This window comes from Catharus ustulatus, chromosome 1 (genome assembly GCF_009819885.2).
Source record: "Catharus ustulatus isolate bCatUst1 chromosome 1, bCatUst1.pri.v2, whole genome shotgun sequence".
Lineage (NCBI taxonomy): Eukaryota > Metazoa > Chordata > Aves > Passeriformes > Turdidae > Catharus > Catharus ustulatus.
The window spans coordinates 117,422,388-117,445,040 of record NC_046221.1 but is presented as its reverse complement, the minus strand read 5'-3'; the positions used below and the strand labels follow the sequence as shown (position 1 = coordinate 117,445,040).

The 22,653-nt window shown below is 39.8% G+C and overlaps 1 protein-coding gene across 9 annotated transcripts in view; it reads right to left on the bottom strand.

The window, feature by feature from the left end:
* Positions 1 to 22,653, bottom strand: part of DTNA (dystrobrevin alpha) — a 221,268-nt gene that overhangs the window by 37,370 nt on the left and 161,245 nt on the right. For 5 of the 9 annotated variants that reach the window (XM_033080078.1, XM_033080157.1, XM_033080240.2 and 2 more), the window contains 8 exons: positions 22,513 to 22,598; positions 20,883 to 21,037; positions 16,582 to 16,687; positions 14,468 to 14,634; positions 11,867 to 11,991; positions 8,698 to 8,706; positions 7,181 to 7,261; positions 5,246 to 5,335 (listed from right to left, as the gene is read on the bottom strand). In XM_033080078.1, the coding sequence (XP_032935969.1) occupies positions 5,246 to 5,335; positions 7,181 to 7,261; positions 8,698 to 8,706; positions 11,867 to 11,991; positions 14,468 to 14,634; positions 16,582 to 16,687; positions 20,883 to 21,037; positions 22,513 to 22,598 (819 nt within the window). The remainder of the gene's footprint in view (positions 1 to 5,245; positions 5,336 to 7,180; positions 7,262 to 8,697; positions 8,707 to 11,866; positions 11,992 to 14,467; positions 14,635 to 16,581; positions 16,688 to 20,882; positions 21,038 to 22,512; positions 22,599 to 22,653) is intronic. The other 4 variants (XM_033079997.1, XM_033080400.1, XM_033080487.1 and 1 more) reach the window with 3 other exon arrangements.

Genomic DNA, 22,653 nt, shown 5'->3' with positions numbered 1-22,653 from the left:
GTGCTTCTTTCACAAATGGAGAGATGAAGGCTCGTGTATTTTCCAGATGGAGTCCGAGATAAACACAGTCTCAAATGCTGCTTTCAAGCTGGGAAAGCTTTACTATAACAGCTAAATTGCTTTTCTCCACATTAACTGTAAGATGGTTTCAATAATCTACGTAAAGGTATTTATTTGGATGCAGTGATGGGCTACAGCAGTTTAATTTTCAGAAGTACTGTTCTTCTGTTGATCCAAAATAAGGTATAGTTCACCAAACACACTCTTTTCCCTAATTACAGTATTTAATGGATTGCAGTAACTGCATCTTTCCCAACATTTAAATATCCATGTTAACAAGCTACCGCTAGCTAAAAATGGAAAACATTGGAAATGTTCGGTTTTTTCATGCTGCAGCAATTTTTGCTTTAAAAAATAACAAAGCAAAACAAAATTATATTTTACTTTCTTATTTTTAAAAATTATTCACCTTTTTTTTTTGGTTTGGCACTTCATGGGTGCGTGAGCATGGATGCACCTGTGCATCCAGGGGTGTATGGGTCTGTCTGTGTGTGCAGGCAGATAATGTTACACAAATGTGGTGCAAAAACATTTAATAATAGGACAAAGAAGGAATTCAGTGAGGCAACATGTGTGTAATTCCACTCCTTTTGGGAGAGCAATGTTGGCAGTGCAGTTCTGAAGAGGATGGGACCAAATTTGTAAGACAGTTGAATGAAATGTGTACTGCACAAAAAGACAAAGTGCTTGTTTCACATTTCTCTGCCCATCAGCATGCTATGTCTGTGCATTGCACTTCCACTGGGGCAATATCCATGCAGATAAACATGCACCATGCCATCTAGAAGGATACGTTTTCCACATGTTTTCTTCCCAGTTAGAGAAGGAAAATGCATTCACAGGTACAAGTGTGCCATTTCAGCCAAAAATACACCTTCCAGTTCTACAAGTGCAGATAAATATGTTGCCACAGTGGGAGACCAAAGACCCCAGGGCAGATTTTGTGCCTTGCTTTCTAACAGCGTGCCCTCCACCAACCACATGTTCTCCTCTGCTATACTCCAAAAGCCACACAGTTAGTGTGGAGAGACAGGTAAACAAGGATTTTGGTTTTGAGGATTTTTGCCTCACTGAGCAACTGATACCATGTCTATCCACGTCCCTTTCCTTTTCAGTTGATTAAGCAAACTTTAATCTTCCAACGTTTTCTCACGAGTTACATTTTCTCTGTTTTTCTGATATTTGGGTGTCTCCTCTGGACTCCAGATATGCTGGTTAGCAGATCTACCCCTGTGCTATTGCCCTAAACTGCATGCAAACCCCTAGGCAGATGTCTCCTTCTCTGGGGAATGAGTTTTAATGGCTTTCCAGATGATGTTCCAGGGTCAAATGCAATCTAACAATTGTATTGCTGATTTCAATTAGTTTGTGGTTCACTGCAACTGCTAGGCCCTCTGTTAAAATATTTCTATCCATCCAATTATGCTCCCATCCTTTATTTGACTACTTGCTTTCTTACTACAGCACTTTTCATTTATAATTACTGAATCTTCTGTAATTGATTTCAGATCATTTGGACATCAATTACTACCATTGCTACTGAGCTACTTTTTTATTTAGAAACTGCTCTCTAAGCACTCATTTCCATAACTATTTCAACCTTTGTACCACCTACAAATTGGATATATTCACTCTATTGCTTCCATTAAGTCACTGTGAGAAATAGCTCATAGTGTCTGATTTAGGATAGCTTTCAAGAATCCCAGCAGATGTCTTTCTCCTAAAGCAACAGCAAACTTCTGAAAATGTCATTATTCATTTTCAGTGTTGCTCTCTTACTAATTTCCCTACCTCTGTATTTCCTTTGGTACTTCTGTGTCATCAGGATTATGTTTAAAGAACTTCTAAGGTCAACCTGTATTGTATCTGCTGCTTCTTTTTTTACCCACTGGATCAGTCATCCTGTCAATGAAATAAATTAGTTTGGTTGATATAATTTGTTCTTGACAAACCTATGGTGGTTATTTCTTGTTTGTTATCCTCTAAATGCTTACTAGCTCTTTCATAATTTCAGTATGTTTGGATACCAAGGTTAGGGTGCCTCCTTTATAATCTGTTTCACCTTTGTCCCTGATTCCACCTTGAACCCTCCTTCCACCTTGAACCCTCCTTCATGTGGAAGAGCTGACATTTGTCCTTCCTGTTCTTCCACATCTTCCTACATCCTCCACATATTCCCCAAAATACAACTAATACTTCAGAGATCGTTCTGGCCACAGTGAATTTCCAGCTGGAACAGATATTTTAAAGATACATTCCTGCTAAAACAGAACATCTTGTAAGATGACAAATAATGCTTCTCCACCCAAATTTAGAGATAAACCCTCCAGCTACGAGCAGGTATGTCTAAAGATACATGTCTAACAATATTGGTGTAAATGTTATGCCATCATTAGTGTCCACCTGGGTACTAAACAATCAAACACATAAACCTTTCCTTTAGCCAGGTAGAATATTGCTGACGAAATAAGGCTTCTCATCTTGTTCTGAAAACAACATGCAAAGACAACATGCAGTTGAAGTCTACCACGCTCCTTAGAGACAGGAAAATGGAGAACAGCAGCAACCACTATGTTTCGCTCCAAGCTAGTTGTTGACTAGAAATCTGGCCTAATCTCTTGTTATGCCCAGGTAGAATATCCAATTTCTTTAACTTTTATGAACCGTTCAAAAAAGGCACCAGCTATTCTGACTCAGCATTAAGTAAGACTCAATTTCTCCTTGGCTATGGGTATCAGATTTCATAGTGCATTCTTTCTATCTATCACACAATTGTCATTTCAAGTTCATCAGAATGTGTTGCATAACACCATTCATTCCAGTTTATTACCCCTTTAGAAGAAATAAATGAATTAGCTGTGAAGGGGAGCTGAGAAAAATGCATGAAAAAACATTCTGTTTCATCTTATCCTACCTCAGCTCAATAATTCAATAGCTTAAAGAAAACATTTATAAAGAAAGAGCAGGAGATTGTACCCATTACTATGGCAGTTATATACTTTAAGTCAGTATGACAGACTGCAGCTGGGGAACAAAATTATTCAGATAAGGAAAAAACATTAATTCAATGAATAGAGTTATTTCTATCGACTGAACAAAAGTTTCTGGCATTAGCTAAGTTTGCTTGTTTTGATGTAACCTATCCAAACCATTGGGTTTGCAAGGGCATTACCTACTCTGCAGTAATATTCCCTTGTTCTGCTGCCCTCTAGGCCATAGGAAATTGCAAAAACAAATGAAAGAAAACCCCTGAATATTAGCTACAGCAAAAGAATTACAGGCCTTGTGGTTTTAATCATGTTAGCTGTCAACACAGCAAATGACCATGATTTGGTATTTGGGAGAAGATCACAGACTTTTTTGTTCCTTCTTTTCTAACACAAGCACTTTAAAGCTCTTCTTGAGTTGTACAGAGCATACTGTTGATACCAATTTCCACACTGTATACATTTAGAAGAAAGGTGCTTATAATTGCTAAGCTAACCTCCTCATTAAAGCTCTCTTATGGACTTGCTGGCTCAATCTAAGCAAACAAGCACAGAAATTTTAAGTGGACTTCAATTCTAAAACAGTTTGAAGGAATTAAAAAGCATCTTAGGGAAAGCCTGAACCCAGCTTCCTTTGAGCTTTGGAGTAATTGCGTACCCACCCGAAATCTGTGCTTCGGATGCAATTAAAGTGTAAATAGTATATAATGCTCCATCTCCTTTCAGCTGTTCCTGCATTTTACCAATTATCAAAGATCTTTCTTCTAACAAGATTCTCCATCTTCCTGGTTAATTTCCAGTTTTCACCCATGTATCCAGAAATAAAGATGGTAGTGTGCTGAACTTAGGAGAGGCTATCCATTTCCAGCAGCAGAATGAGCTGCTGTGCTGAATATAGCATTTGATGCTACAGGGAGAAACTGGTCAGAATGACTACGTTCTTATGTGAACACAAGTAGCTGAAATAAATACCATGGGAATGCTGTGAATGACATTCTCTGCCAATTCTCCTTTGAATAAACATTTAAATTACACAAAAAACTTCACTTAAAGCTGTCTGAAACCTCTGGACTAGACTGCAACACAAATTAAAGTAACCATAAGTTATCTGCAGTGAAAACACAGCCAGCAGAGCTTTTAGTGTTGATTACACTCAGCTAGAAATATTACTCTTGAGTTTGTATTCTTACTATAATATGAATCATAGAGTATTTAATATAAAATCAGACCAATTGCAAACAGAGCCATCAAAGTCTGTTTCTCTGATTTTCAAGAGGGTAAGCTTCCATTAATGAGGCCTGGTTTTCCCAGGGCAATAGTAACAGTAAAACTTAAAAGAATGAATGAAAATACAGTTGTTAGTCTAATCCAGAATGAAGATCTTGGCATTTAGCAGAAAAGTACCTTAATATTGATAAATCTTACTGAATTATAGTTAATGCTCATGGATTAATAAGGAAAAAAAAGTAAAGGATATTACACTTCACATAAAAAAAGATGGGGAAACCGTTCTTATGCAATTGTGTATTTTTTTAAATGCAGAATGAAATAGGATCTTTTTTAGGTCACTGAGATATGAGGGAATGCTGGAAAAAGAGTGTAGCAACTAGAGGCATGGGTCCAGGTCCAGTGCTCACTATGTAAATGGGAAGTTTTCATTAGTTTCAGTAGGAGTTAGATCTGCCTTTCCTGTGGTCATTTTGAAAAGCAAAGCTGAGGGGTCTGGGGAGGGTTACTGGCAAGCAGCACTTAGGGCAGAACAGCAGCCACCCACAGTGAGAGCTGAGGCAGAGGAGGCTGGCTGTGAAACTTGGAGTCATTTCCAGGTTTTTGTGCAAGACTATTTCATTCCTTGGTCAAGAACACAACAGGCAAGTCATACACTGAAGATGGAACCATAAAGGTGTAGTTTTCTCAGTTTTCAAAAGCAGTATTTCCAACTTCCACTGGACACATTAATATTAATCTTACATGAAAGGGTAAAATGAAAGACTTGTGCTGCGCAGAAGCAAGAGAAGTTGGCAAAGCCCACAGCCAGCAGGAAGTCTATTCAAAAGATTAATTAGAGCCACAGAAACCCTCTAGCCCATCAGAGCCTTCCTTAAAGAATATTTTGAGTAGTTTAGCGGAATTGCTAATGATTTAGTGCATGAGCTACAGAACTACTGCGATTAGTAGGTTAGTGCTCTCATACTGACCGTGAATTGTTGTGAAGCTGATTTACATACAGCTTTATAAGAGAATGCTCATCAGCCACAGGACTGGCTGCATTTATACCCCCAAGTAACCTGAATGATTCAAACAATGAAACCTTGTTAATACCTCAAAAAGAATAAACAGAGAGCAGAGTGTTCAGAGAGGGTTTGTAACAATAAATCCAATTAAATTAGAAGAATACTGACTTGGCTGTTTGTAGGGTGCTTTTTCTTTCCAATAAAAATATGCAAATTCAATTTGTAAAAGGTGAAAATAAAAATACTGAGAATAAGCTGTCAAACTCCTAAAATCCTGCTATGTCAATGAAAGAAAAGTTACAAAACATCTAATATACAATCAATGTAATTGATACAGGGTACAGTTAATTCTAAAAGAGCCAGAATGACTGCTGCACCATGGAAAATTTTAACTGTACAGGGACGTCACACTATCCACTTATCAGGAAGTGTGGGTACCTATGCTTGAGGGGGGTGGTACTATCACCTGCTTTCAGGAGATTCTCATCAAGGAGTGCTTCCTAGAAAATAAAAGGAATTCTAACAGCTCAGGAAGCATGTATATTTAAACCTGGTAGTTAAAGACAGTTACTAATGAAGACGAAAGTAAAATAAACAGGTGTGCTTCACGAGCAAAGAAAGACAAGCAGCACAGTAGAATGTGCTGTCAGTGTTCCTGCAGGTCCCTGGCCTAAGGAGCAAAGAGTGTTTTTGTTGATCGAGCTCAGGGATGTCATGGGAATAAACAGAAGCATCAGCAACACTCCTAAAGAGTGCTGCTTTTAGTGACCTCTCCTGGAGAGGCTACAAATACACTGTCTTGCACATAAACCCCCATATGTTCCAGCAACAGAAATGAATCTGCATTTGCAGATATAGGCAGCAGATCTGGCCTTGGGGGCTGCTTTGGGACTGGCTTTCAAAAAGCATCTCAGTCACACCCACTAGCACCGACACAACACTGAGAATTTACAGTTTACAGCCTGTGGTAGCAAAATTCAAAAATCAAAGAAGTAGTAAACCATCTCTACTCTGACTTTGCAGTGTACACTGCAGGTTTGGTTTCAGTTTTGGTGTTAAAATATGTAGCTGTGCATACGCAGAGATTGTGTTTAGTCATTTGGGAACGCTGAAGCACTGACACACACAGCAGGAATCAAGCAATAAAATGCACCCAGGGAAGGCACACTGCTGATCTTCCCTAAGACAGCAAGAAGTTATTTTCCTGCCACCTTCTTACCTATGTACATTTGTAGGCTTACACAGAGGGGTCACACAGCTAGCAAGAGTTACACACATATTTTGGCTGGATGAGCCAAAATATTGAGTCAAAATGTACACAGTCTGTTGCAAACACCTCCTCTTTGGGATTTATGTTTCTGATGAGACTTCTCTTGCTCGTTTACTGAAGGGTCAGTCACCATATTCCAAGACTACTCCCTCTCATTGATTTTAATGAAAATCAGAATAGTTTAACAGGAGAAAAGACGTCTTGCTATATCTTGGAAGTATGAAGACATCTTCTCTTTGTTCATCCATATTTTGCAGTATGATCCAGGCATTCCCAGTTCCCATTCCCACAGTGCTCTTACAAAATGGCTTCTCGCCAGTTGCCAATTTTGGGTCCCTTTGGGAGTGTGCCTCGGGTTGCACATGAGCACATTTTAGTGGGTCAGAATGGTTTCAAATGAGAGCTGAAATTCAATGCTCTGCTGTGGGGAGCCTGGGGTACCTTAACTCCAGCTCTCCGTTCAGATGTCCGGGTGTCCATCCAAATTAACCAAGGCATTTCTCTGCTCACATCTCTTAATTTTACTGTGTGAGAGGCTTTGGGTTTTTTTACCCCTGTGAGGGATCTGAAAAGTGAAACTTCCACCACTATCATAAAATTATTTGATACAAATAAGGATAAGAACTCACCTTCTGTTTGCAAAGGGACTTCCTGAGGGAACAGAATGGGAGAAGAGTGTGTCATTCATGCTGGTTACAGGTCGGGGGGGCCTGAAAGGCAAAATATCCAGCTGCATTAATTTTGCACCAAAATCCCTTCTATCAGCAACACTACTTATGTAGAACAGAGCAAGCTTGTTTGAAGTAACATCACAACTGGCATCTCCTGCTTTACATAGTAATAGTTTCAAATTATAGATGCTGTGGTTCTAAGAAATTGATAAGAACACACTGGTACTTAGGCCTTGAGGGGAATAATGCCTTTATGTTTTCTGAGGTGAGTTTTAAGCAACGTCCTTGACTTTTTTCCTCCTGCTTTGGTAGAATAGCCATGATACCATTGTTCCTTTCCAGAGGCAACAATCCAAGGGTGCAGTCCCTGCTTTCAACCAGCCAGGATGAGTACTGGCAGTTTGCTGTGGCAGCATGGAGGTCTGCAGCATGGAACTGCCAATAAATGATACATCTTTTCATGAACTATTCTTGGTGCTAAGCTCCACGCTGCCCATCCACATAGTGACCACACAGTGTACCCAAGCCCTCTGCATCCCATAAAATACATGCAGAACTGTAAAATGGTTTGATGGCAAAGCTTTTAAACTGGTATATCAAACCCCCAAGTCAAAATTTAGAGTAAGTATTTAGCTCAAGAGGAACCATTAGCAATGATGATTTTATTATTACATTCTTTATTTTCTGCTTTTACAAAAAGTGAAACAAGAAGGAATTTTCCTCCACTTTCTCTTACTGTCTATTCTTAAAAATAATCTGTGTATAATTTTCTCCTTCTGTATCCATTAAGGAGAAATTTCCCCTTCTTAGCAGACTTATGGAACACTGGGCAAAAGATCTATCTGCTCAGGAACAACTAAAAGGTATGTTATTAAAATCACAGGGCTTTCAATCAGATATGAGCAGAATCTGAAGCTACTTATAATTCAGACCTCAATATGGTAATATTCCCTTTAGTCTCTGTGGAAGATCTGTCTTGCTTCTCGAATTCTGCAGATGTGCAATTTGAAATATGGTAGCCAGCAAAATATTCACTGGGCTCCAATTGTGCAAGACAATTGGCCAACCAAAGCCAAGAACACCAGTTTTGCGTGGATCTGAACTATTACTATATATTTTGTCCTGTAACTTGTATAAAACAAGCAAAATATACGGTATTTGAAAAACTGAAAATAATTTCTCAGCATGGTAATGCCACACTGATTTTAAGAAGTTTAAAACTGCGAAAAGAAAGAGATAGGATGTGGAGTGTTATTCATTTATTTATATGAAAATACAGTTTTAACCTAACCCTGCACCTGCAGAACCACATGAAAACATCTAGTTCTGATCAGTCATGAATTTGAGAAGCAGCCTTTTGTCTTCCATGTACTTATAGAGAAGTGTTTAATGGGTTTTTTTTGGTAATATCGAGATTATCAAAATTTTTCCAAGCTTTTCCTACAACAAGTGTACTAAAGAAGAAAAATACTCACCAAGTATCTCTTTTGCAGGCAGAATAAAATGGAAAAGAGATCATTAATTAAATTGTCAGTTTAATACGCATATGGTCGAAGTAATACATTGGACATACTCCATTCTTACGACCCTAATTCTGCAAAAAGCATAAAAGCCTCTATGCATAAAAGGTCATTGATCCCTCTACAAAAGCAAAGTTATTCTTGTGTACAAATGTTTTTAAACTCCAAGACTTTGCTAAGGTTTCCTGATTAGCATTACTTTGTCAATTCTCATAATGTAAAAAATTACATTAAACTAATCCGGAACTTTCCCAAGGCAAGTTTCTTAAAGGCTGATGCCCACTGTCAATGTCCTCAGGTTCCACCTGAATATCAAATGGATGTTCAAACACATAGAGTTGTTTGATGTGGTAAGGCAAGAACAACAGACTTTATTGCAAAGCAAAGGAAAACTCAGCTATTGACTATAGATTGTATCTTTCTGAGGTTATTTTTAAACTCCTGAAAGTGAGTGATTAAGCTTTCTGATAAACGTGAGCTATTGATTATCAGCAATCAATAATTTTATAATCTAATCTATAATTAACTATCCTCAAAGAGACAGAAAACACTTAATGCTATTGAAATATGCTACGTAATAAAAGCATGCCATGGTGCAATGTATATCCACAGTAACAAACCAAATTAAATAGGAGGAATTTTCCAAAGTGCTCCAGGCTGCTCCAATCTGTTTACACTGATGTCAAAAACAATGCTCCCAAAGGCTTAAGATGGAAATTAAGCCAGTGAAGAATTGATTTGAAAAATACCTCCATGGCCATGCCATTTGTCATCTGTAGTCTGGACTTTCCTTCATGTTGTTATTCTTATGTACAGATAGGAACAATGACCCTTCCATCAGTGGGAGGAGTTCTACCATCAGGTTTATGACACCTTGATAACTACTTCTCTAGATGAGGCTTTAGATGTATTTCTTGCTTAATTCAAAATTTTGTGTGGCACCAGTAAAACAAGAAAACCACACAGTCTTTTTGTCTGGTGCCAGTCAAAGGTGGAAGAACAATCAAAAGGAAAGTCTCTGTAGTAATGCAGGGAGCACTTGTCCCCATTTAAGCTAGAGGCTAAGAAAAGGATACTGTTTTGTTGCCAAAATTCTTCCATCTAATGAAAATATAACCCCCCTTTCTGCCTGGATTCCTGCCCAGAGCTGTTTCTCTCAACTTTCATTATGTTTAAAAATAAAAATCGCATCACTGAGAAGATATTCTTGACAAGGTTCTGTAGCATACCTCTCCCCTCAGTTAATTTGTGTCAATTATGCTGTAGATCATGATACCTCCACAACTTACAGGTTTCTCACTCATGCATCGTTATAGCCAATATATATTGCCAAGTTATATTACCATCAATCTATGAATAAAAAGAAACTGTCATAAAACAGAATAGATGGTGGTTTGTTCTCACATCCCATCATTCTAAATTGTCTGCATATTTAGGAGTAAGGGGAGGTGTTAATTTCACAGCAAAAATTTGGATCAGTTCCTACTTAATTATGGTACCTTCCCCTTGCCTTGCCTAAATGAATTTAATCCATTCACAGTAGCCCAGTTTTCACCACCTTTTATATTCTGACATATCCCCAGGCCTTCAAGATCCCCCAGCCAACAGGGAACAGAGGCTTCTCTTTCAGTTTCAAGCCCTCTGTCCCTCTCCATTTCCCTTAAGGATGGCCAAAATCTGCCCTGTGAAATTATCACTGACTTGCCAGCAGGGCCAGGCACAGCAGTGAGGGAGCTCAGCAGACCCAGCTCCAGATCATTTCTGCCAAAGAACAACATCCTCCCAGTGTTCTTCCAAAAAGAGGTGCAGGGGTTTTAACTGACAATTAAGTGTGACAGGGATTTGGCACTATGTATCTGTCAGAGGCACCTTGTCTCTGAAGACCAGAGCAATCTCTTACACCATTAAGAAGTTCTGCTATAACCACGTAAGGAGGACCAACAGCATAATTCATCCTTAAATGTCAGGGAGGTTGGGTGAACTTTCCAGGTGTTGCACAGATCACAATGGCTGGTGTGTACTTGCCCTTACAGATGCTACATACAAATATTCAGGACGAACAAAGGTAAATATATATAATAATTACTGAGTAGAACAGTTCCAGCAGCCAGTAAAATAGATATGCAGTAAATACAATTCTAATAGCTGCTGCCTGAAATGCTTGTCAGGAGCCTTAGGAACATGGTTAAGAAAGATACTTTCTTAAGAAACTTACCAGAATAAGATAAACACTTTAAAGACAGTATTTTTTGGAATATTTTTTCCAAGTTAATATTTTTGTACCTTTCTTCCAACCAATGTCTTAATTTTTCCTTAATTTTATGGGAAACTTAATGTTTTTCTCCTTTTTTTTTAAGGACCCAGGAAGCAAAGGTAAGCCAAGTTGGTAAGTGAGAAAATCTGAGTGTCTGACACTATGGGTAGTGGAAATGCTCTAGAAAAAAAGCCATCCAAAGTGATACTTTCCCCACCCTGCACAAATACATTTTCTTTCTGCTTTGGGTTTCTTGCCTCCTGCAGAAAAAAAGCAGTGACATGCTACTACACCAAAAAATTGTCTTGCTTTCTCAACATATCAAAACATAAGGATAACAGACTCTTTTCAAGTGACTTGGCAGTTGAAGGCACACTTTCTTGCAGGCTAACACAATTTTTCAAGGCTGGGTGAAGCCACAGCTCCACTAAAGTCAGTGAGGATGCTGACACCTTTTTTTACAAAGTTGGTCTGATTTCACTTTTCTCCGGTGTCTCTTGTGTCAAGACATACCTGTGATACACTGAAGTTAAGAGTCTCTAGATGACAGAACTGATGTTCTCAGCATCAATACATCCCAAAGTGCTGAAACTCCATGAAATTGCATGGACATCTCTTGAGGAGAATGGGGACATTCCAAAGCTGTGTCCCAGTACTTGATTGTACATATATATCCCATTTATTTTTCAAATGAAGTCACACCAGAACACTTTTACACTAAGTATCCCTACCAGCAAATTCTCACTTGTGATGCATTGAGCTGGACAAGCCACATCTGCCTCCTGCTTTGTTCAGAGCTGTAGTATCTACACTTGGTGAAAGCAACTCCTACAACAAAGCTTACTTGGTCTACAGCACACAGATACTTACACAATATGAGCCAGGTTTAGAGGTTTTTCAGGCTGGTCAGGGAACATTGGGTGCAAAGGTTCACGGCTGGAAGCACAGCTTAAAGACTTGCTAAGTGCATTAGTTAGCTTCTTAGCAGGTGATTTCTGGGAGGAACAAGGAAGGTAGAGGTAATCTGGACAAGTAAGGTGCATACTGTTTCTGCTATAGGAAGCACAAAACAACAGGAAGCTCTAACAGCTCAGGAAGCTATGGACATGTCATCCCCCATCCCAAGGGGGATGTCAGCCCCTTGCCCCCCTCCCACACCTGGTAAGACAAAGAGTGCTCTGTTTGGGGAAGGATTACTGTTATCTTCAGCAGCCTTCAGAGCAGGCTGGGGGTGTATCTATAGGGACAGTTGCCATGGCTTTTTTGCAACGCTGCATTCGGGCAGTGTTGAACGAAGAACAGCACAGTTTGTGTCGCCTGGACTGGTGCTGGCTTGTACCTCACCAGCTTGGGAGTGCAAGGAGAATGGATCTGAGTGTGCCTGTCCCTATAGATACCCTCTGTGGGACACCATTCCCCTGCTGGATGTGGGCCAGACACTGGGCTGCTTTGTTCTTCCCCCTCACCAGTATTTCCCTCCTCACCTCCAGTACCCTGTACTGTTTAGCTGCAATTACAAAGCTTCTCTTCCACCTCCTGTGGCCACTGACCACTGGAGAATGGAAATTTGAGACAGGGGCTTGCCAGGAATTGCCCCACTGTGGCAACAGCACTTCAAAAGAGACTGACATAGTATCACTGTCCTCAGAAGATGGGGAGGGTCTGTGCAAGAAGCATAACTTTTATCAGTGTGTAAAAAAAATGAAAAATCATTATTTTCTGCTTTGTTTTGTTTGGAGACTATACAGTTGAGGAGTAAACTCAATTTCCCTTCTAAGGGATCTCTGAGATCTAGGGTGTCTTTTAGGCTGTTTGAGGGATTCTCAGGGAATTCAACTCAGTTCTCTGTGATTCAGTTCTCTGTCAATGAAAGAGGATTAGTGATCCTTACTCTGCCTACTCTCCCCACAACACAGCTCTAGAGGCTGAAATTGAAAAATCTTTCTGGAATTTGACAGAAAGGGTTTTGTACTTGTGCATACACATTCCTGCATTGACTTATGATTGTCACCAAATGCATAATGAAATATTTCTATTAGAGAAATCCAATCTAAATATGTAAAGTTAAAGCTCCTTCTCTTTCACTATAAATGCAATTTCATTCTGAATTGAGGACGGTTGATTTCCACTGCACCCATGAACACTTCCAGTCTGCATGTGGAGCTCGATATTGATGCATTATGGAGAATGCTAACCAGGTTTGAACAAGTGCTAATGAATGCTACAGAAAAGCAACTTCAAACTTGAAGCAAAACATTTGTTTCTGGCAAGGAAACATTTGAAAGCACTATGCATGTGGTCACATTTTTGTCTTCCGCTGAGCAGAAATCTTAAGTTTTCCAATTACTTCCCACCTCTAATTACAGCTCCCTGGCTACAGCAAAAAATGGATTTTATAGAACAAATTGCTGTTAGGAATGGAGTTTGAGCTATATAGTGGGCACTTTTCCTATTCAGACACTAAACTGGCCATTTGTGTCTATGCAACAAGCAGCAATTAGGACCCACAAAAACAATTACAAACCCAGGTCTGCTGGGATACAGAGCAGGGCTGTATGACTGGCATACAGAGCAAACCATGTCAAATTTAACCCTTGCCTGTTCCATCAACAGAAGACCAAACATTTAAAAAATATTAAACATCAGAACTTTGTTACAAAATAAACACAAAGCACTGTACAAATGGAAGCTTTTGCTGTATGCATAATTTTCCTTTCTTAAAACAATACACTTTAGAAATGTTTGAGATTTATTAGGCATTTTCTGCTGATTGCTGGATTTGAACCCCAAAGGGTTTTGATGCTCTGTAACCAAGGGGTTCTACTGGGGCTTTGCTCCTGTCCATGCAAAGCTGAGTCCCCAGATCTCACGCCCTTCAGGGAAGGTTAAGGTTCCAGCAGCTGCTGATACTTCTCTTTCAGTTTAGAAAAAACACTGCATTATTTTAATTAACAACAAAAAGCCTGAAGTGAGCTTTTCTCTGTAGTAAACACTACTGTGATCTAAGCCTGTGACCACGCTCGAATCTACAGTGCCAGGATCATCCCAAATGCTACGCATATGCTGCAGCCACTCAACTGAAAATATTGATGAATGAGCATTAAGTATTCATCGTTTCATTTACACGTAGCCAAACAGAGCAAGCCAATGAGGATTTTACCGTGAGTCCTGTGGGAACGGGAGAAGCTGCCATGAGCCTGGTGCCCTGCTGCCAGCCCCTCCTGCGCTGCCCCCAGCGCGGCACACAGCGTCACAGGCGCCCCAGATCCTCACCCAGGAAAGACCATTCCCACCTCCACGCTCTCCCGATGGCTCCCAAGGCCAGAGCCTCCCAGACAGGGTCTCTAATCCAAAGTGCCAGCCCGGCTCCCAGCTCGCCTGAGCCAGACAGCTGCCCAGAGCTGTGGCTGGGGGCTTCTCTGATGGCTGGAGGGCAAAGCAGTCTGCAGTGAGGCAGGAGCCTTCCCTTACCCATGACGTGTACTCTTTCATTTGGTGCTGGTTGCTGTGGGAACCGCTGGCATGGCCCCTCCAGAAGCAGTCCTGACAGAGCTGGTAATTGTGACACTGCTGGCAGCGGTAGCGAAACCCCATCATGCTCTCGCTGTGGCAGTAGGAACACTCAACGGGGTGGAAGACTGTGCGGGAGAAAGAAATGTGAGCCAAAAACCAAAACAAAGAGACACCAAAAAAAGTTTATGGACAAACCAAAACTGAAGGGTGTTCCCTTCTTTGTTTAAAGCAATCTGCAGCACTGGATGCTGCTGACAGCTCTGACCTGTGAAAATACAGCAACCTGTGCTAAGACATGGGCAACACCTCCTACACTAGGCACCAAACCCTTCACTTCTGAGCTTGTATCTGTACCTCCTGCTCACAGCAGCAAAAAATGTGTGTGATCAGTGTCTAACAGAATATATGACAATACAGAGGAGGGCCACAAAGATGATGCCTCTCCTTTGAAGACAGGCTGAGAGAGTTGTTCAGCCTGCAGAAGAGAAAGCTCCAGGGAGTCCTTAGAGCAGCCTTCCAGTACCTAAAGGTGCTATGAGAGCTGGAGAGGGACTTTTGTCAAGGGCACATAGGGATAGGACAAGGAGGAATGGGTTCACTGAAAGAAGGTAGGTTTAGATCAGGTATTAAGAAGAAAATCTTCACTACGAGGATGGTGAGGTACCGGATTGTGTTGCCTGAAGAAGATGTGGATGACCCATCTCTGGAAGTGCTCAAGGCTAGGCTGGATGGGGATTTGAGCAACCTGGTCTTGTGGGAGGTGTCCCTGCTGGGGAGCTAAAATTGCATGATCTTTAAGGTCCCTTTCAACCCAAACTATTAGATGATAGAGGAAGTTTGTATGTGGGAAAATCCACTGCAGCTGCACCCGTGGGAGAAGCTGAATGTTTTGTTGTGCTTTAAGCAGCTGAAGTGAGGCACCTTGGAGGAAAAGTCACACTCAGCTGTATGACTACTGAAAGGATGAAAGTGTACTTAGACATGTTATTGTCTGTTAATTACTGCTGTCTCATCTGTACAAGTGGTGCTATTTAGGTACCTATCTATGGAGTTGAACACATAGCTTTGGATGCCCAGATTTGGAAAGCTGGCCTTTGGAGGGACCTGTTCTCTTTTCAGAAGCAGACAGTGACAAGGAGGCAAGTCACAGAGGACACTAAAGCATCATCTGATGTTTTGAAGCACCTTCCAGGCAACAGTGTTATTTCTGTTCCTCTTTCCTCACTACAGCATGTACCAAATTTACCACAGGATACTCAACATCCCCTTGTTCTCAGGCCTTTCTGTCATAAGGTTCAGTCTGGGAAAATCTGGATCCATGCTGAATGTGTCAGGTGTTTAATTCCTTGCCAGAATTTTGCAGCAGGAAGGGTTTCTGCTCTAGGCTAGGAAACACTGTGAAGCTGGTGAGGGACAATAGCTGGATGACAAGAGCTTGAGGAAGATGGGATAGACAGGTTGCTCTGTAGCCAAAAAGGACTTGGGAACATCACCTTACCCACCCTGGCGCCTTTCAGTGCAAAAGAGATTTGTTTGACACAAGGAACACATACAGCTTTTCCTCCTTTTCCCTTTGTCACCAAAAATGGATGTACACCATGCACAGGGAACTTTCTTTTCAGAGGATACGGTCTGGCAGTGTAGACTTAGGAATAGATCCTTCCTCAGGACCTTCTGGCTGGTGTTTTGCACTGCACTGGACATCTCCTGCCAGGAATACTGTATGAACAGAAACTGCCAAGCTGTTCCCTCTCTGCTGCCATATGTCATAGCTAATAAAAGTTGTGGTCTTGATAGTTTACTAAATATAAGTGTGTGAATGGATGAAGTACTATTGCTCTTTGCTTATCCAGAGCACAGGAGGAGACATGATCAGGTTAACTTCCTGAGCACAGCAAAATTTAAGCCATTTTCCTGGCTGAATGACCAACAGGCTTCTTCAAATATTTTGCCAGTCACTGTAAAAATAGCACATGGAGTCAATGAATTCAGTACAGTAGCTTTTACAAAACCATCTACAGAGTGTGAGAAGTTTATTCTTGAAACTGTTTTGGCAGCATCTCTTTACTTACCATTTTCAACATTTGCCAGTCGATGCAGAAGTGGTAACCACACTAGACACTGTGGTGGGGGATCAGACATGAGAGTATCCAAGAAAGTGTTTAATGTGACTTTCTTCTGCTCAAACAAGCAAACAAACATGCAAAAAAAAAGTAATTAGACATCTCAAAATTATTTTATCTTGTCTCTACAGAAACACTTGGGAATAAGTTTCAAACACTGTCTGCCTGTAGCCCTGATTTACTAAAAAGAACAAGTGATACTAGCAAACCTTTTCCAGACTAGTTTTAGTCAGTACAATGACACAACTGATGACTAGAGTCATTCTCACAGGGCTGGGTTGGGGACACTTAGCTCCCAATCACTTCCAGACTCTCTTCTACCATCACTGCCTGAAGATGCTTTGTGGTTAAGGGTAGTATTCAGTTCTGCATGTTCTCATCTGTTCTGAGTATTGTGTGGTAAGTACAAGTGCATGTAGGGTATCACTGTGTAGGACCAGTTTTCAAATGAAAGATCACTGCTGATGGTGCTCCAAAAAAATGAGAGAAAATACCAGCAAGGGAGTACAAATTTGAAAGTAATATAGGATAAGGAGAGACCAGCACAGGCAGTTTGTTACTGTAATTTAAGAAACTTTGCTTGTCTGAGGAGCAATGGCAACTAGTTATGGGTGAACTCTGATTGTGGGATGCCAAGATTGCATATGCTCAGGGACTGCAACTGTTCCTAAACTCTTCACGCCTTTAAGCACTCAGAGATCTATGCCTCTTTAAATTTCAAAGAGATTTAAACTCTAAGATATCCCTGTTGATTTAAAAAATGCAATTTAGGGCTTAAATTTCTTAGGCGTCTGGAAAAAGTAATCACAAATCTTAGTTCATTTGTTTTTTCAATCAGCAACTAAGCTTTCCTTAAATAAAATTTAAGATGCAAAAATATCAAGCCCTGCTGAAAATATATGTAGATATATTTTACAGACATACATATTTAAGTAGCATCCCCATGTCCAAAGGGATGGCTAAATTTTCATATCTGACTGTATATGCTTTAACTTGCTAAAGAACTGTGGTTACCCCATGAGGAAGCTAAGCAGCAGTTATGCAGTGACATGTATCATCTCTGTGTGTTGTGGAATTCTTTAAAGAGCTGAGATTTCCAGATGGAGTATCTGTGTCCCATTTATACACAATTACCACCAGATGTAAGTAAAAACATTATTTCTCTTATACACTGAGTGGAAAACATTTCACACTGCACTAGTCTCAGGGATTAAATACTCAAGATATTTGGAAAGATATAAAGATGTTTGTCCCTAGGAGAAAACACCTCAGGCTACTGTGAAAATGGGCTTGATTCTTTAATGAACAGAAATAGCTAGAATATGAGTTCTAAATCTCCCTGGAATACTACCTTTCCCCACAATAACCGCAGTGTGAAAGTCCAGTCAAACACTACCACCTTCTTGTTGTATGAATTATCTTCCCAAAGATAACCACTTCCCAAATAGGCATCCTATGCTGTAAGCATCAGCTCAGAGAAAAGGATCTTTCTTTTGGAGATTTTACATATTTCTTTTTCTGCTGTGGATGCTTGGCACAGTTTTGCTGACCAATGCTGCCAGCAAATGTCTGTGTTGTCAGCAGCAGAACTTGAGAGCACAGGGAAAAAAAAGGTGTAAGGAAGCCTAGGAAAAGAAGGGACATCCAGTGCCCCATACTGCAGAGCTGAGAAGCCTTAGATCTTCCCTCTATTCTTGAAGAGATACACACAACTAGTCTAACAAGCAAAGAGATGAGGAGACAGGAACAGCTCTTCCACAATGCAGTGGGCTTTTGAAAGCAGCTATAACTTTAAAATTTGATTGGCACCAAATAAGACAACTTATCTTCAATGACAGCTTTATGGCCAAACTGCACTGGTGATGACTGATTTTATGGATTAGTGTAAAAAGCAGTGTCCACTAAAAGGACAGCATCAGAACAATTTCCATACATTTTCCTCCCGCAATTTTCTTTCAGCTGCTGGGGATGTTTAAAACGAAAGCTGTTTTCCAAATATACACTACACACAGATGGAGTCTAGGTTTGTGGAATAACACTTAGACAAGTGCAAAGGAAATGAAGTTAGCGTCCATCTTTTTGGTTTGGGATAGTTTTTTTTTTAAAGTGGTTTTTACAATAATAACAATAGTGTTTAATACAAATACAATATAACATCACATCAGTCCTACCTATGGGGGAAATTGGTGATGATAAAACTCCTTTTTGAGCGACAGATTTGTATTCTGAAACATTAAGTCACTTGCTCCAGCATTTCTGTCCTACAAATTTGCTGATGAGGAAACACTGTTGTTTCTAATTTGAATAGTCATTCAATCTAGCAGTGGTTCACAGGCAGAGAAAAATACATGGTTGGAACAGGTAAACCAGTAGAATTGGGAATAATAAAACATTCTGCAAAAGGAAAAATCCTTTCAGATGTAAACTGAATGGATTTGACATCAAGACCTGACAATTCCCAGAATTTTTTATTTCCCTGAAGTTGAAGAATCTCAATATATCAGGGGGTTGAAAGGCTTCTGGTAAGCAAAAGTGACCCATTGTGAGAACTAGTGAGAGTGCTAAACTTATTCCAAGCTATCAACTTCTGATAATGCTACATACAATATAAGAGAGAGAAAGAATGCCTTGTGTTTGATTAAGACTGCAAAAAACATTTATCATGGTATCATAAAGATCTGAATTTGATTCCAAAACTCTGGTTCATCCCTAGTGAGAATGTAATGAGAACTACACAAAGTCAATTTAAGCGAAATATCAGACTAGATTTACAAGAGTACTTGGCTGCCTCCAGATGCAAAACAGTGGCTTTGTAAACCTGCTGTGTACCTACATCAGTCAGAGACTTAACTCTTGTTAGCTCTAAGTGGAGTTTGTAAACAAAACTATCTAAGGCCTGCTTGAAGATGTTGTTTCTATTGGTACCTTAATGCATCTGGTCCACTCAGCTGGACGCAGTCTCAAAGCAAGTGCCATTTCTGATGGCTACAGAGATAAAAAATGAGGCCTGAATTACATTTTTTCAGGAAAAGAAATTCCTTTTTTCATCTATAATAGCAGCATGTGCAACATGCAAAGCTTGAATGCCCTGTTGCCATGCAAGACCACTCTTTCATTATTTTAACACAAGACTATCAGAAGTCACTTCACCACGTAAATTTTTCAACGTAAGATGAAGTGCTGTTTCAAGTCTCCCTCTGTGAAACAAGACTAGTTTCACATATGCAAACATTACCATTTAAAATGAATTGGGAGATGACTCAATAAATGAATTTCAACATCTCCTTTCGGTTGAATGGAGTCCCTATTGATTAGTGATGAAACTGAGAGAATACCAAAAATGAGACTCTATTTTGCATGAAAATGACACTATTTCTGCTCCATCTAACTTGTTCAACAGTGTTCAGCAAATGAAAGGATAAAGAGAAGGAAAATACAACTTCATTTCTAACATTCCCTGTTTCAGCATATTCTCTCACTACATATTTATGGAACTATACAATGTGATACGTGGCAAGAGCCAGAGGGATTCTCTCTTTCTCCACTGGAGAAGTGGACAACCAGCCACAATTACAGAATCTTCTGAAGTGCCATGTATTAGCTGAAGCCAATGTGCTATACTCAGTGTACCTATGGAGTCAGTTGAATTGTAGAAAAATCTTGTATTTTCTTCAGGATAAATTCATTGCTTTCCCGACCCTATCTCACTGGTGTTATTAGTAAGAGACCAGGGATTTTCAAATACATAAGGATGCCCATTGACAAAAAGGTTTTAAGGTACTTTTCTTCTCACTCCTAATCTTGTGTGTTGATCACTGGGAAAACCTGAAGTTTGATTTTTTTTGTATGGAGCTTTGTATGGAGAAGTTAGTCTTGTGTATGTTTATACCAACTCCAAGTAAGTGGAGTGGAGGACTGCGTATCTTGGGGTATCAATATATAAAATACCTAAAGGTATATATGTAACAGGTGTTTAAATTAGGAAGCTCCCTAATTTAGGAATGTGTAGGTCAAGATCCTGCTGTGAATAACTTTTTGACTAAACCTCTCTCTTTGTGTTTATATGGGGAGACTACAGAAACCTATAACTTCCTGTTGAAGGCACCGAATCTACCTGCCAGAAATCAGTAGAGTGCACCTTATCCTCATCCAGCCCTGTGTTTCCTGGGCAAATATGCACCTATGTGTAAGGCAGGAAGAGTCTTGGCCTGCTCAGAGGGATGATTGAGATCCTGTATCTCTTCATTTACCTGTTGTGAGAAACAGGATTTTGCCGACTGCTCGGTGTAACCAAATGAAGGCCCCTCGAAGACAGCAGTGGGCAGCTTGAGAACCTCGCGCAGAAACATGTCGTACCTGCCATAAACCATCACCCCGCTGGAGTCAGAAATCATGGAGAAAATATCTGAGGAGGGAAAAGACAAGGGAAGAACAATAGCTTCAGTATGAGCTACAGAGCTCCTCTGAGTTCAGTATAATCTGATTTGAAAAAGTACTAAACATGTCTGGCTTATGGAAACCTCCATTATTACTGCATCTTTAATTCTGACCTCTTTCAATAGAAAACAAGAATTATTTGCTTATTAAGAAATAGCAGATTTTAATACTAAAATATTCCTGATTTGTTTTTCTTTGTGTGTGGTCATTTTTAAGCAAAGTCTGATGCATGGCATGAGGCAGTAATTTAATCAGATAAGAAGGTTCTGATTTGACAAGATACGCTACATCAGCTTTTTGCCTACTGCCACTTTACCATGTCAAATCAAAATCTTGACAACGGGTTCATTAAGTCAGTTATTATTGTCTTGGACACACAGAGCAATGAAGGTCTTGGCAATGTGTTACTTTCCACTCTTCTCCCTTTTTTGTATAAAAATATCACACTTCCGTTATTGCAGTGATGTCAGTTTGTCAGCCCTTACTTCTCTGCTTGTTTAAAATTATCCTCTGCTTAGCAGGAGATCTCTGACTAAGGAACATTTATTGTTTTTTGGCTGTCATGTCAGCTGCTTCATTTCCAGGAACCTGGAAGGGAAATTCTGACAACAAGATTCTGGGACTGCTGACCCAAAAAAAAAAAATCACTGTACTACATCCTTCCACTGGATGGACCCAGTTCCTATTCTTAAAGCAGCTTAGGGAACAAATTTATAATTTATAACTTCAGTCTATATTTGAGTTTCTACATAGAAATAATACATTCAAGAATGGCACTAAGTCTGGAAGACTAAGTCATCATCTGGGATTTTTACTTGTTTACTCTAATCAGTAGTAATTTGTAAACTCAGTTTCTTGGGCTGAGGTAGAAAGCTCAGCAGAAACTGGAGGTTTTTTGGTCAAGAAGTCTGGAAAAGGGTGTTCTGGACCTGAGCTACAGACATCGGATCACTAAACAGAAAGTCTTTCATTGTAGCTACAAGTAGACAATGCCTTTGCTATTGGGGAACTGGGAGTAAATACTATGAAATGAGAATCTGTTCACCAAAATACACGGCATAAGAATGCCCTATGGAAGAAAATATAAGTAGTATATAAAGATGTTGTTCTTCTACATGTGAAAAGACTTAGATGCTATTAAAAATAATCGGAAGAAATTGTTAATGACTCTTCATGATGTTGAGGCACTTATTTGTATTCCGAATTCGATAAACCTGATGAGAAAAAAAATCCACCAATAAGAACCTCAATGTATGTAATTTGTCTTTAAAAACCTCAGTGTGAAGTTTAAACAAACATTTAGTGGGATTTACTTGGAGATATACATAGGGCAACTCTCAAACCCAGCCAAGAAACTGTAGCTTATCCTAAATCCCCCTTTCCTACTTGTACTGTTATTACTCCAACAATAACAACTTTTAACAGGTAAAAAATATCACTTACATCTTAATTTGTCCATGATTTTTCCTCCACAAAGAGTTGCCAAGGCCATTTTGACAGCAAAAACGGAAATTTTACCATGTCCTTCCCTATTGAAAAGCAGAAAGTAGACATATTTTATACATCCATTTTTTGATAATCTGT